This window comes from Pelecanus crispus, chromosome 5 (genome assembly GCF_030463565.1).
Source record: "Pelecanus crispus isolate bPelCri1 chromosome 5, bPelCri1.pri, whole genome shotgun sequence".
Lineage (NCBI taxonomy): Eukaryota > Metazoa > Chordata > Aves > Pelecaniformes > Pelecanidae > Pelecanus > Pelecanus crispus.
This window is the reverse complement of record NC_134647.1, coordinates 55,723,685-55,738,268: the sequence shown is the minus strand read 5'-3', so window position 1 is coordinate 55,738,268 and position 14,584 is coordinate 55,723,685. Positions and strand designations below refer to the sequence as shown.

At 59.8% G+C, this 14,584-nt stretch overlaps 2 protein-coding genes across 4 annotated transcripts; both read right to left on the bottom strand.

The window, feature by feature from the left end:
- Window positions 1-946: 946 nt before the first annotated feature.
- On the bottom strand, window positions 947-6,056 carry PRKAB2 (protein kinase AMP-activated non-catalytic subunit beta 2). Of its 2 annotated transcripts, none has more exons than XM_009484081.2 (7): window positions 5,882-6,056; window positions 5,482-5,648; window positions 4,482-4,575; window positions 3,780-3,900; window positions 2,417-2,550; window positions 2,038-2,106; window positions 947-1,541 (listed from the first exon to the last, which is right to left on the bottom strand). In XM_009484081.2, exons 1-7 carry the CDS (start codon window positions 6,041-6,043, stop codon window positions 1,464-1,466), a joined length of 825 nt encoding a protein of 274 aa, XP_009482356.1. In that variant the 5' UTR covers window positions 6,044-6,056; the 3' UTR covers window positions 947-1,463. The 2 variants fall into 2 exon arrangements, with proteins under 2 accessions (XP_009482356.1, XP_009482357.1); XM_009484082.2 differs by having other exon boundaries at window positions 3,786-3,900.
- A 3,616-nt stretch (window positions 6,057-9,672) lies between these two features.
- On the bottom strand, window positions 9,673-14,230 carry LOC104032028 (flavin-containing monooxygenase 5-like). Of its 2 annotated transcripts, none has more exons than XM_075710173.1 (8): window positions 14,096-14,230; window positions 12,732-12,920; window positions 12,486-12,648; window positions 11,634-11,776; window positions 11,182-11,381; window positions 10,717-11,066; window positions 10,270-10,372; window positions 9,673-10,024 (listed from the first exon to the last, which is right to left on the bottom strand). In XM_075710173.1, the coding sequence occupies exons 1-8, from the start codon at window positions 14,228-14,230 to the stop codon at window positions 9,673-9,675; spliced, it is 1,635 nt and encodes a 544-aa protein (XP_075566288.1). The 2 variants fall into 2 exon arrangements, with proteins under 2 accessions (XP_075566288.1, XP_075566289.1); XM_075710174.1 differs by having other exon boundaries at window positions 10,270-10,342.
- Between the last annotated feature and the right edge of the window lie 354 nt (window positions 14,231-14,584).

The window sequence follows — 14,584 nt, the reverse complement described above, 5'->3', positions numbered from 1 at the left end:
GGTGATCGCATGCCCTCCACCTGCCTTTGCTTGGCATCGCAGCAGCAGCTGCTGGCTTGGGCTTTGCCTGCCCCATGCTTCAGCGCTCGCCCCCTTCCACCTGCAGTGCTTAAGAGTGGGGCGTCACAGCCCTCCACACTGAGCACCTCTCACCCTGGGACCTGGTCCCATTTCTAACCCTGCTGCGTACCCATCCCTGCTTGTGGATGTACGTATATGTATATAGCTAGAGGTATCGGAGCTGCGTTTTGGGGGCTCCCCAGGCATGTTGGGGCCCCAGCGCGGAAGGAAGATGTAAGAAATGCCGTGTTCAGTTCAGTGGCTGGAGAGTCCCCAATAAAAGTTTCCCTTGGATTGTGGTGTTTCTGGCATGCCCGTCTGCAGTGGTGCTCCCCCCTCCCCAAGCTACCCACAGCGCAGGGTGCCATAGGCACCGGCTGGCCCCAAGGGGGTGGCTCTGAGCCCCACCCCAGCACCCCAAGGGCAGCTCTGTGCCCCACTGGGCATTCCCTTCCCTCCCCTCGCTGCTCCAGAGCCCCCTGCAAACACCAGGCCAACAGCACCGAGAACAATAAATACTGTAATAAATAGAGAAAACGCTGTCACATAGCACTGCTCTGGCAGCAGGCGGTGTAGCTGGGGTCCTGGGGTACCTGCCCTGCTCCGCTCTCCCCAGGCACCCTCCAGCGTGGGCACGCGCAGGTGACCCTCTGGCTGTGACAGTCAGCCCTGCCCCACAGAAGCACTCCATGTCGGGGACAGGGCAGGCATTCAGTCCTTGACGGTGCTGTCCTGGCGACAGGTAAGCATGGCTGCGTCCAGCTGTACCCTCCCTCCTGCCGGCTCGACGCTGAACCTGGCAGAGGGCTAGGGCTGCAGCCAGAGCTGAGAGCCCTCCTCGAAGCTGGGGAGCACAAGGAGGGGGGCAGCCCCACACTCAGGGCTGCGGGACAGGGGGCAGGTGGCAGGCTGGGGTGTCCCAGAGCCCCTAGGGGTCAAGGTGGCCTTGGAGGCTCATCACCAGGACAGCACAGCAACCTTCAGCAGGTAGGACACGTTCCTGGAGGCGTGGGCTGGGGGCAGTGCCAGGACCACCTCGGGGCCCTTGCAGGCTGGAGAAGACAGGTAGGGTGAAGCCCTTTCCGTGTCGGGCGCGAGGAAAGGCTATTCTGGTGAGCAGCAAACAAAAGTGGCCCCAGAGGCTCAGAGAAGCCAAGGGGAGCTGTAGGTGGGTGGAAACCAAGGGTTAAATCAAACCACACCAGTAGGATTGGGACAGTGTCACAGGCCCCAGCGACCTTGGGCTCATCACTGGGGCCTGTGTCCCTGCCAGGTTCGAGGCTGGAGCCAGTGGCCGGTTCGAGGCTGGAGCCAGTGCCCAGTTCTCACACAGTCCCGTGGCCCAGTGTGTGCAATCAAAGCGGCGTTTCGTGTCCTGTGGGGGGGGCGGGCGAGGCCCCGGCTCAGATGGGCTTGTACAGCAGCGTGGTGACGTACTTCTTCTTGTAGCGGTGCGTGGCACTGAGCACCATCACGCCATCCTGCGAGAGGCAGAGCGTCAGCGGGAGCAGGCGGGAGAGCTCAGCGCAGCCTGGCTGCGCCGACCTGGGAGCCGGGCACTCCCAAGGCAGCAGTCGGGAAGAGGGCTCTGCCGGCTCCGGGAGCAGCCCCAGCCCGTCCCTGCTGTCCTGAGCCTCACAGCCAGCGAGACATGCCCAGCACCCACAACAGGGAACCAGGGCAGAGCGAGGGAAGGGTCTGGTATGCAACAGGAGAGCCCAGGGCTACCCAGCTCCACCCCACCGTGGGGAGGCAGCTACAGGGAACCGGGGGATGTAAGGAGACCACAACCTACATCCCTGCATGCGCCACACTTCACCGGACAGCCAAGCTGTCCTTGTGCGGGTCCTCCCATCCCTGCACCACTGTGTCCATGCCGCAGCTGTCCAGGTTCTGCTCCCTGCAGGTGCTGCAGGCTCCTGGGAGCCACAGCAGCTCCCCTTCCTTAGCCAGCGGCCTCGCAGGACCTGCCCTTACCTTGATGGAGAGCGCGTAGAGGTGATTGAGCATGACGTGGTTGGGTTCAGGCAGCAGTGCTGGGTCACACTAGGACAAGAGGAGTGTCACAGGGGAACAGTAGAGCCCTGAACCCCCAGCCCCAGCCATCACAGGGAGCTGCCATTCAGGCAATCTGAGCTGCTGGTGTCTCTGGCTGTTCTGAACAGGAACAGAGCTCAGCTAAGCACCAGGCAGAGCAAGGGGCCAAACCAGCATGGTTAATGGGAAAAGTGATGCTTTTCCCAGGAAATGCCAAGGGCCAGGCCCCAGCCAAGGGGAGACCAGGCACCCTGCAGACAGGACTCCCCTTCCAACCCCAGTGTGGTTCTCCGTATGCAGGCGGTATGCTGGTACCCACCGAGATATTGGTGTCCTTGTTGAGGATGACCTGGAGGAGGTGAGGCGGGAGGATGGGTGGGGATTTGAAGCGCTCCTCGGGCCTGTATACGTACATCTCTTGGCCATAAGGACCAGGTGGTGAACTTGATAAGTCTAAAGAGAAGAGATGAGAAGAGACATGAAACAGCTAAAGCAGGACTGGTGAGCACAGAGCAGCTCCCAAGATGCTGAGAGGGACCCACCAGGGTCTTTCAGGCACAAACATCTTCCATGAGCCATGGCCATGTATCCTATAGCAACAGCTCAGCCTTTTCACAGCAGAATAAGCAGCCAGGCAAGCCCTGGGCATTTCCAAGCAGGGCTGTAAGCCGGTACGTGCACTGACTCAACACAAGCACCCTGTGGTATCCACCCCAAGACCCTGCACACGGCTCTCAGCACAGCTGGGTCCCTCTCCCCGTAGCAAGCAGCCGGCTGGCCCCAGAGCTGTACCCTTTGCAGCAGGGGCACAGGAAGCAGCACGCCTGCATGCTCTTGATGCTGCACAACTGCCTGACAAGGAGGTCCCAGAAAGGGCAGATGGGAAGTCCAGATTGAGCAGCCCACGTGAGGGACCACGGGAGCTTGTGGTCACTGGAAGCTGGACTGGCCATATCTCTCAGCCACATCTGACCTGACTGTTTTGGAACAGCCAGCACCCGAAAGGGCTCCATCTCCCTGGAGCTCCTGCTGCTTGCTGGCTTCTTTCCAGCGAAGTATCTCCTGCCCAGGCTGGGCAAGGATGTGGAGCTGAGGCTATATCTGAGACGGGGTTTGTACCAGGGACAGCAGGCTGCACTCAGAGCACCCTGGACCGAAACACAACTGAGCTACTTGTCAGCATTACACACCGAGCCAGCACTGCTGGTGTCCGCGTGGTAATCTAACCTGCTGCTGTAACACAAGTGGAGAGGGAGGTTTCTGATGTGCTAGCACTAGTACAAATTACCTTGGCATCAAAATGAAGAGTGCTGCTGAAAATAACCTGGATCCTGCTCTTGCCTAGCTTGTACCCCAGATCAGATGACTTACTCACAGTTGAGCAGACAGAAAGGGGTGATGTTCCCGGTGCTCACCAGTCTGAAATGGCTGCCTCACCACACACAGGCACTGACCCTGCTCTGGGACGGTGCTAGCACAGAACAAGTTACACCAGCACAGCCCCTCTATGGAGACAAGGCCTCAGCTGTGGGCTGCTGAGGACATGCTGCCAAACGCTACTCTTCCCAGGTGCAGGCCCACACCTCTGCTCAGGGGGTCTGTTCACCCCCAGAGCAGCGAGTCTCAGAGCAGAGGAGATGGAAAATAGCACATGCAAAGCTTATAATGCCACAAAAACTCACCCCGACCTGAGGTTTCTGAGCTCTCCAAGGAATCCACCTTCAAAGCATCGAACACCTCAAAGTCAGACTTTTTGACGTGAATCAGGTTGTTAATCGTCCCCATCTGGCTGGTGACCACAGGCTGGAGAGAACTGAGGTAAGAGTCTTCCTATGTTCACCTCCAATCAAAGTACACGCGATGCTTCCTAGATCCTCCCAGCCCAAGCTGTCTTTGCTGTGCCACTAACTCTGAGCACAGGTGGCCAGCATCTAGCTCTGCTCTATGCTTGGAGATCTCTGCTGTTTATCCTGGGAGGATTTCCCTTTAACTCCTAGGCTCCTACTTCACCTCCTGTTTTCATCCTCCATCCTGCTACATGGGTAAGTGTCCTCACCTTCCCATGCTGCTACTGCATGATTCAGTTTGGAGGAGAACCTGCAAGTGAGTGCCAACCCCACAGCTCATCTTCCCATGTAGCAAATTCTGAATGGGGCTTAAAGGCCTTCCAGTGTTTCCCTGCCACTCAGTACCCCCCTGATACTCCCCCATACAGCATGTCTAAGCCCAGAGGAACCAGCCTCTGAAAGGACTCATGGGATGGAGATGCCCCTTTCGTTTTGGCAGATACCCTCTGCTCTTCCTGTTCCCTCTCTGCTGCAGTTACGTTATGTCTAGTCCCACGAAGAAGACAAGATCTGCAGGGATAAAGCTCTGAGTGTTACCTCAGATGGGTCATGAACCCACTGGCCATCCACAAAAAATTTGTACTGGTGCTCTCCTTCTGGGAGGTCCAGGATAGCGACAAAGTCATTGTGGCTGTGCAGAGAGAACAGATGTGCAATAGCATTACTCCATTGATGCTCTGGATGCTGATCTTCCACGGGGTCCCAGAAAACAGCACTTTTTCAAACACTGCCCAGCCCCTCTACCCCAACCCCTTCATACAGGGTTAGGCTTGCTCATCGTCAGTGATCTGAGGCATGGACAGAACAGGCACGAGCGTTCAGAGCACTAGCGTGGCTCAAACCCCTAAAAGTCCAGCCACAAGGAGCATGGGAAGCAGCCCAACTTGCAGACCTGCCCTACGTGCCCAGGGAAAATCAGTGTGGCAGACACCTTCTGCAAGGCACGCTGGAGAGGATGCATGGGCAACACATCTAACCCTGCACTGGCATTGCAGGACAGGGGCAGCAAGTGTAGCAGCTCTGTTAAGCCTGCAATTGAGATAAACCCATTCCAGATGATTTGCTGGGATTATGCCCAGAGTCCTACACACTGTTCCCATGGAAATCACAGATGTATTGCAGAACAGTGAGAACATCATTAGGGTAGGAAGACACGTGAAGGACAAATAAACAACCCCCGCTAGCAACAACACAACTAGGCATGGGGAAAGGCCACAGTCAAGGGAAGAGCTGACAGCTTCCAGGTGATGGCTACATACCTGGGAAGGGCTCTGCTGCCAGGACTAGCTGCTGTATGACATCCACCTGGGCAAACAAAGTGGTCCATCCTGTCCTGTCCCTCTGTTTCACAAATTCCCATCCCCATGCAGCACCACCCAGGGAAGAAGCTGACTACATATTTGTGCTCAGAACCTCCAGCTTGGGTGAACTGAGAAAAGCCAGGTGAGAAAAGGGAACAACAACCAGCACAGAGGAGGGAAAACACTCCCTGGGATGGAGTGGAGGAGAACATAGAGTGACCTGAGGGACTGGCTACCTCTTGATGAGCGGGATCTTGGTGCTCCAGTTGTTGAAAGATCCGGAGATGAAGACCTCTTTGCCCCCATCGGCCCAGCGGATAACAGTGGGACGAGCCTGTTGGGATGGTTTCACTGACTCCTCCAGATCTGGCTGCCATGACACAAACTCCTTGTCCCCAGGAATCTGAGCAAAGAAAACCAGAGCCTGACTGAGATGCAGAGACAACTGGCACTTCCCCCTGGCCTCTACCAGCCCACCTTCACATCCCAGACAAGAGCATCACAGAGCAACTCCAGCCTCCCAGCTCTCCACAGACCCCTCACGTGGCTGGGAGCGCAGCCCTGCACAGCCAGTGAGCTGAAGCCCCAGCCAGGGCCCCAGAGGGCAGGACAGGGAAGGCAGCGGGCAGCCCCTACCTTGGAGTCGTGGGAGCTGAAAACGCTGGGGTCGTCAGTGCTGCCCACCATGATCTTGTGCGGGTGCTCCTTGGTGGGGTGGGCGGCACCGGAGCCGTCCGAGCGGTGGGACTTGGAGCCATGGCGCTCCCCAGACACTCGCTCACTGGTAGTGTTCCCCATGACAGCTCAGCAGCCCCTGTGAGAGAGAGAGGACGGCAGTGTGCCTGTGCCCACAGGCTCCAGCAGCAAGGAGGCAAGCAAAGGCGCCATTTCCCACTGCTCTTTGCCAGGGGAGACTGACAGCAATCCTAAAAAAGGCCCAAAGTTCATTCCCACTGCCAAGTTTGGGAACTGAAGGGGAATTTAACAAACAAGACAGCTTGACCTAATTATAGCCATATCCTTATGAACCATCCCTCCAGTTAAGCTGATACTTGTTATACTCCAAAACCGATAGTAGTTACACTACGTCCCACACAAGCCCTCAGCAGCCGGCATAGTAGAGGGGCTCATGGGAAAAATAAAGCCAACCTTTATTGGCAAATCAATTGCTTGGCATTAACACAGCCTCTTTCACAGTCCCACAGTCAGGCTCTACAGACAAATCCCCTACATCCAGCAAGAAAACAGCCAGAGAGTGAAAGTAGCAGCTGTTTAACAGCTCCCGACAAGCCTCCAAGAGCTCGCGGGCAGAAGAGTGGAGCCTCGCGCCTGGCAAAGGCGACAGGCGCATTTAAAGTGCCCGAGTGAAATCGCCCAAGCTGCATCTTGGCCAAGGTGTAGGGCTAATGCCATGGTGTCTGCAAAAAGCTCAGCTCTTGACAGCATTCACTTATGATTCACCAGGCAAGCCACCATGTCAGCTGTGGCACAGTGCAGTGAGGAGGTCTGCTTCTTGTGACCCTAACCAGCAGCACTACCCCAAGCGCTCCGGTGTCAGCCTGGCCATCCGGAAGCACACAACGAGGGAAGGGCAATCCCAGCCGCCTCAGTGCCACTGTGCAGCTCAAGATGGGCTGTCATCCCCAATCTCACCCAGCTCAGAGAAGGCAAAGCAGAAGAACTGGCCATACAGAGCCAAACCATGAATAACTACACACTTCTCGGGACAAACAACAAAGCCACCACAAGCTACGTGGGACTCTTCAGGCTTTACCCAGTTTCCAGCAAGCAAGATGGACTGCGGTTCTTGTCCCCTTCCCAGGCTTATTTTGCAGCTTTCAGCTTACCGTGCTGCTCATGGGCTCTGCAGGGCAAGGCAAGAGGACAGCCGGCCTTGCTTCATGCACTTAGTTGCGACATTTTCATGTTTGTTTAGAAGATCAAGTTATATGAATGGTGCCAGGCAAGGCTGCCAGCCAAAGCCAGGCTTTAGAACATTATGGAGCAATTACTAAAGTATTTCTTAAATCCTGAGGGCTAAAAGGCAGCTCGAGAGGACAGCTAACCTGTACCCCCACCCTCTTCAGTGTACCTGAAGATCCAGGTCAGAGGAGCTGCACCACTTGCTCTGACATCTTCCCCCTCTGCCCTGGAGGAGGCTTAGCCGGCTCCTCACAAAGCCTGCCCCTGTGCCACTAGACTTGCTGTTGAGGAGCTTCTTCCCCAGTATCTCCGCCAAGGCTCCCTTACTTCTCATCTACAGGGAGGAAGGTAGGAAAGGCTGAACATCCTCTTCTACCAAGACAGACCTGAGAGATAGGTGCAGGTGTTAACAGATGTGGAAGTTTCCCTTTCTTTTCTCTAAAAGGAATCCAGTCCCTCTGGCTGTCCCTTACAGGTCACAATCTCCAAACACCTCCTGAGGTTTCTCCCAAGCAGTGGCTCCTTTCCAGCATGTGGCATCTGAAACCCCGCACAGACAAGACAACCCCACCTCCTGCATCACGCACACAGGCACCCTGCTGTGCCGGGACAGCGAGCTCTTTGAGCATAGCCTGCAGTACTTGGTTTTACTGAATTAACTTCTACAGCTCAAACCCTCCTGCATTCAGACAAGCCCTTGTAGCACAGCATGCTCTGATGGTGTGACACAAGTATGTCCAAGTCACTAATGGAAACACTGCCCATACCAAAGCCCAAGCAAACCTCCGCAGTGTCTCAGCACGTCTGCTCCCAGTTTGACAGCAAGCTGCTGCCAGCTGCGGCCCGCGGCAGGGTGGGTGCCTGCCGGATGGATCACAAGGCCCCTTCAGTTTCACCCAGCCCTACCTCCCCACTTTCTCCCTGAAATGTGCCACGCTTGCTGCCTCTCCCACCCGGCCAGCGACCCGCAGTGGGAAACACTGGCAGCCAGCCTGAGTGGGTTTATTTTGGAGAGATGGGGTCTGTGTTCAGCACCCTCAGTTGCCCGCAGCCTGCTCAGCTGACACCTCCTGGTACTGGAATTACCCAGGGAAGCCTGATTCACCTCGACTCTCCCGCCTCCTTCTTTCGGAGAAGGGAACCAGAGCTCGGCCATGGGGTTGCCGTAAGGTTAAGTGGATGAGCTGGGAAACCGGGGAGAGGAAAGTCTTCCTCCCCCAGACTCGTGCCAAGCTGCCACGGCTGGGACGAGAGCTCTGCAAAGCGGTGGCGGTGGCGCTGGCAGGGCTGTCACGGCACTCCCGGCCCACGGGCACGCCCGGCCCACGGCTGCCCGCTCCCCTTCCCTGCCAGGTCACGGTGAAGCGGCGTCTGCCATGGCCCTGAGGAGAAACGGGCTGCACCGGCAAGGGACAGGGCCCTCCTGAAGGGTTCTGAGCCGGCTGCAGAGTACGGCTGGGGTCAGCCACAGATGAGGGGTCCAGGCCACCGTTACCCACCGGAGTGTCACCCGTGGGGACGCCGTCACCAGTGGGGACGCCCAGCCAAGCCTCACCCACCGTCTCCCGCACCAGCGCCCGGCCAAGCAACGCCCGGCCAGCTGCCACCCCCCAACCCGCGGCCTGGCCGGCCGTGACACCCCGCTGTCACCCCCCGGCCCCGACCGCGGCCCCACCTGGCCGCCGCCGCCCCGCTCTCCGCCTCCGTCCAAGATGGCGACACCCCCCGCCGCCACCGCCAGCCTCTGCGGGGCGCTCTGGCCCGCCCCCGCGCGCCGCTCTATGGCCGCGCCCCCCCCAGCCGCGGACCCGCTTCCCCGCTGCCGGGAGCCGCCATCTTTTTTGAGGGCGGCTTCACCCGCGCTGCAGCCGGCGGGCGGCCATGTCGGTTGAGGGCAGAGCTGGAGCCCCGGGGGTGGCGGGGAAAGGGTCAGGGGCGGCTGTGGGGCTGGGGGGCCAGGCCGCGGGGTGGGCAGGCTGGCTGTGGCTGTGGCTGTGGCTGTGGCTGTGAGGTGACCTGGCTGGCTAGGCGATGAGCAGGCCAGCCGTGGGGTGGGCAAAGTGGCCAGGGTGCTGCCCGTGGGCAGGACAGACACCTCAGGATGGACACCAGAGACTGAGGCAGCCAACGCAGTGTGGTCCCTGGTCCCCTCGGCATGGGGACGAGCTTTATTGCCCTTTTCCCGAGGTGCCCTGGCCAGGCAAGTTCCCGGTTTCTCCACCGCCTCTGCGCCCACCTAACCCACAGGTAGAACACATGGAGCTGCTGGTCCAGGATTTAGGGAAGTGGAGTGGTCCCTGTCTTCAGAGCAGCCCCCAACAAGACCTAGTGTGGCCCTGGCACAGCAGGAAGGGGAGGCACAGACCAGGCTGTGTCTTCAAGGAACCGACTCACTCTGTGCCTCCTGACGTGGCGGCAGACCTAGCAAGAGACTACAGAAACACCCAAGCCCAAAGAAAAGGAAGAAGATTGCCAGGAGGACTCGCTCTTTCCTTCATTTTAGGTTAAGGAGAGAGTGAGGCATAGGTAAGGATGGCCACAATCAAACCGATGCTGAAGAAGACCTTGAAGATGCGGGACGTGATGCTGGAGTGGGGAGGACGGTCCCTGGTTTTTAGGGGCTTGACGATGCGCTGCCACTGGGTGAGGATGGCCTCCCTGGCGCCCGCCCACTTGCCTGGGCCCCGCAGGCGGAACTGGTATGGCGTGCAGGGCCCGAAGGCCACCTCCAGCGCCAGCTTGGGGTCGGTGAGGAAGAGGGTGAGCAGGTTGGGCTTGACCCCCACCTGGCAGGCGAGCTCATCCATGTAGGGGATGTAATCCACCTGGATGGTGTGCCGCTGACTCTTCACGTACCTGCAGGCAGGGAGGGCAGGTGGGTGCTGGCAGCAGGGCCAGCAGATGTCCCACACGCCGGCAAGGCGGTATTGGATGGACCGCCATCGGGAAGGGTCAGCGGGGTGGGGGTAGTGGTGGCCGAGTGCATCCCTGCCGTCTGTTGGCACAACCGAATGTGCCGGGAGGCAGCCACAGGACAGGATGGGTGCCTATGAGCAGCCGTGCCCAAACTGGCCCCTTCCCTGTTCGCGGGTAGGTCTTACCGTTTTGCCATCGCTTCTTTCTTCTGCTTGATGTCAGCCTCCATGTTGTGCTGTGGGGGCAGCTTGTTCAATCCTAGGGAGGATGAGCCACAGCGTGGGGGTACTGCACCCCTCTGGCAACAGCAGCCGCTGCGGTGCTGCCCTTGCCTGGGTGCTGTGCGCCTGCTAGCACCACCGCGGCGGGTGGTCTGGCACCCGAGGCATGTCCAAGCTCCTCGGGATGGGAAGGAGCAGCCCATTGGGGCTCAGGGTACGGATGTCCCTGCACTGCTCAGGCAAAAACCTGGCTCACTGCGACGGCTACAAGACGGCCATGCCATTGCTCGCAATCGGGATGCTGACTGCATCAGCTGGCTGCTGCCTCCCAAACGTGGCTGGGCACCATCTGCCCTGGCTGCGGGGGCGCAGGCTCGGGCTGCAGACACAGGGGAGGTTTGCCTCACTTACCCTTGAAGACGCGGGTGGCCCAGCGACACTGGAGCTCGGAGATGGGCATGACGGGGCCCAGGGGCTGGATGAGGCCAATGAAAGCCAGCGTTGGCTTCTCCAGGTCAGGGGGGAACATGAATTTGTAGAGGGTGATCTCGTTCTCCACCACCTTCCCGCAGCCCTCAAGGAAGGGGAAGGAGAAGCTGTATCCCGTGGCAAAGACCACGGCGTCGATATCTTCCCTGGTGCCATCCTCGAAGATGGCAGACGTCTCCATGAACTCCTGGATGTTTGGCTTCACCAGCACCCTGCCTGAAATGATGCGGTTGGGCAGGTCATCGCTGACAGTCGGGTGCTGGTCAAAGATCCTGGAAGGCACAGGCAGACCTCAGTGCGGGGCCCGGACAGTGGGATGGGCAGTGGGATGGGCAGTGGGACAGGCAGTGCTGTGGCAGGTTCCCGGGGTGCTGCCAGGGCACTCACTGGTGCTGGGGCTGGAGGCCATAGAGCGTGTGGTTGAAGCGGGTGTTCATCTTCCTCTCCAGGTAAAAGGAGGAGACTTTGCTGGGCAGCACTCCCCAGAGGAGCTGTGTGAAGCGGTTGATGTAGGAGACATCGGAGGGGTACCCGCCCTCCGCCACCCGGTACAGCACCCAGGTCCCACGCTTGGTGCTGAGGAAGACCTGGGAGGAAGGAGAGGGGAGGTGGTGGCATGGCAGCATCCTCGGGACCAGGCTTGGCCCCGGCCATGCTCCTCAGACAGGGATGCTGGCACAGCTGCTGGGACCACAACAGCCACCTGCATCGAGAGGGGACGGGGTGCTCATGGCTGCGTGCTGGAGGGAGGGGAGCCCACGGGATAGCAGGGGGTTGCTTGGTGCCCTCTGGGGACCGAATAATAAGCACCCCAGCCCCAGGGGGCTCTCCCAGTGCACCTGCTTGGCTGTGTGGCTCAGCTCCACTGCAATGTCGACGCCTGAATTCCCGGTGCCAATCACGACCACCCGCTTCCCTGAAAAGGGCTGTGGGCTTTTGTAGTCCCGGCTGTGCAGGTACCAGCCCTCAAACTTTTCCAGCCCTGGAAAAGAGAGGGAAACCATGCCGGTCAAGGATGCGGAGCAGGGGGCGGCTGTCCCCCTGCTCAGCCTGGTAATGTGTTTTGGGAACAGGCTGGGAGATGGTCAGTCTGGCCCTGGGCATCCTGCTCTGGCTTTGGGGCTGGCCTGGCTTGGAGCAGGGCTTGGACTGGAGACCTCCATGCTCCCATCCCAAAATCCTCCTGCAGTTCCTGCCCAGTGCCAGGCATCGGGGGCAGAGGAGCAGCTGGGTTCTGTGCCATCCCACCAGACCCTGGTGATGGTGTGCTCCAGCGTGTTCCCCACCCAAAGAGGGTCTCCATAGCTGAAAGCCCTCCAAGCATTTTTGCCTGGCACCCAGAGGAGAAGGTCACCACCAGCGCTGAGCTCTCAAGCCTTGCTGGGGAGCCGGAGAGCCCAGCGGGTGCGCGGCCAGCAGCTTGGGGAGCCTGTCTCTGGTGGGAGAGGTGAACTGGCAGTGGTGGCGCCTGCCAGTGGGGAACTTTGGTCAGGCGCTGACGGCACAGCAAGAGCCACCAAGGACAGACCACCGAGATGGGTGGTATAGCAGCATGTTCATGCAATCCCATCTGGTGCATTAATCTGTGGAGGCATTTTTGGCAGCGGCCAGAGCAGGGTGGGGACTAAGCTGGAGAGGAGGGTGCTCCCAGGGGTGTCAGGGAGCAGGTGAGCAGCCCGCGGGGGCGGTACCTGGGAAGGTGCTCAGCGGGAGGTGTGCCTCGGTGTGGTGCCCGGTGCACACCAGCACGGCGTCGAAGACGGCCGCCTCCTGCTTCCCCTCACTCTCCGTCACCACCTCCCACTGGCCCGTGGTGGCGAAGTCGGGGCGCTTGGCCACGCGGCACACGCTGGTCTGGGTGCAGGGACAGTGGGCGTTAGGCACCCTGCGCTCCCCAGCCCCACCCCCGCTGCCCCCCTGGACCCCCCGGCTCTCACGCTGAAATGGACGTGGCGGAGCAGGTCGAAGTGCTGGGCGTACATGCGGAAGTACTCCATGACCTTAGAGTTGTGCATGTAGTTGGGGAAGTCCTCGGGGATGGGGAAGTCGCTGAAGCACATCATCTCCTTGGAGGCGTTGATGATGAGAGAGCGGTAGATGCTGGCGCGGCCCTCCTCAGGGTGCTCCTGCAGGAGCGGGGCACAGCTCAGCACTGGTGTGGGAAGCTGAGGCTGTGGTTTGCAGTGGACACCTGCCTCCCCTGCCTGGTGCCTCACTGTGCCCGTGGGTGCAGGACTAAGCCAGAGGTGGTCGTAGCACCCATCGCTGCACCCAGCACCCTCCCACTGATGCAACCCTGCAAAATTGGGAAGAGGAAGCTCTGGGTTGGCGGGGGCCATGCAGTGGTGACAGTGGGTTGTGGGGTCTTGTGCCTCAGTTTTCCGGCTCCCACCCCCAGCCCCAATGAGGCGGTGTGTTCCCAAAGCTGCCTGTGGTGCCATTGCCCTGGTTGCCATATCAGGTCTTGCCAGTTGCTGAGCCAGCTCCAGCGCCTCTGGCTGTGCGGCTGCTCTTACTCGCTGGGTCTCTGCTCAGGCAGCTGGGTGCTGCTGCCCTGGCTCTGCTCCACCAGCCCCATTTCTGACCTACCACAGGCAGAACCAGTGGACTGTAACCAAGCCACCCCAAACTCCGTGTTGGTGTGGTGTAGTGTGTGTCCCCCCTGGACTCTCCCACTTGCATGTCAGGGCATGGTGGTGAGGCTTGTCTTCTTCTTGGTGGGTCCCCAGGGAAAAGTCAGCAGCCTCATTAGGTGGGGGCAGAAACGAGCTCCGGGGCTTCCCCCGAGGCAGGGAGAGCCAAGGCACAGAGGAGGCAGCGCTCGGTGCCTCTGCATGAGCAAGCGGCACAGAAGCAGGGAGAGGAGTGACTGGGACTTCCAGGGAAGGGCTGGGCAGGACAGGGACTGGGACTGCCAGCGGGGTCAGGTGGGACTAGGATGGGTAGGAAAAGGCTGGAGGGGACCAGCAGCAAAGCAGCAAGGGAAGGGATGGATGAGGCGAGGAAGGTATGGATGAAACTGGGAAGGGAGGGATGGGAAGGGGGAAGGCTGAGCCCAGGGAGTGGGTCCTTGGGGAGGGTCTGTCCTGCTGCTGGTGGGAGGAAGGTGGGTCCGGTGTGGCCGACACACCAGCTGGCACCATGGGGACCTGCTGCTGCAGCAGGTTTTTTTCCTGTGGTTTTCCTCCGCCTGCTGCACACGTGCAAAGCCAGGGAGCAGTGCTTCGTTAGCTGCCAATGACTGATTCCAATCCCATCCGTGCTGCTGCCGTGGGGCAGGCTGGCACGGCGTGGGGCTTACCTCGAAGTGCCAGAGCCCCCCGATGTCCCTGCTCCTCTCGAAGCAGGTGGGTACCAGCCCCTCATCCAGGCAGCATTTCAGGGCACACAGGCCAGAGACACCAGCCCCAATGATGGCTACTTGCTGAGGAGCCATGTCCTGTGGTGCGGTGGTGGCAAGGATGGCAGGGAAGCCTCGGCCGGGGGCAGCGTGTGCTCGGCGGGGTGCGGAGCCTGGTGCTCACACCGGGGGAATGTGCCGTGCTGCTCAGTCGGGGATGGCTGTCCCTGTCCTTCCCGTGGGCGACTGAGGCCAGCTGGGGTGTCACAACTGTGTTTCTTCCAGACATGATCTACAGGTCCACCCTGCCACCGTGCCACACCTCCTGCCTGCACCCGCCCTCTGCAAGGGGCTCACGAGGTTCTGTAAGCGCTTAATGATGCCAATGCTGCCCCAGGACTTCCTGGGTGGGAGGGCCAAGATGTGGCCACACTCCAGATTTTGGCAGGA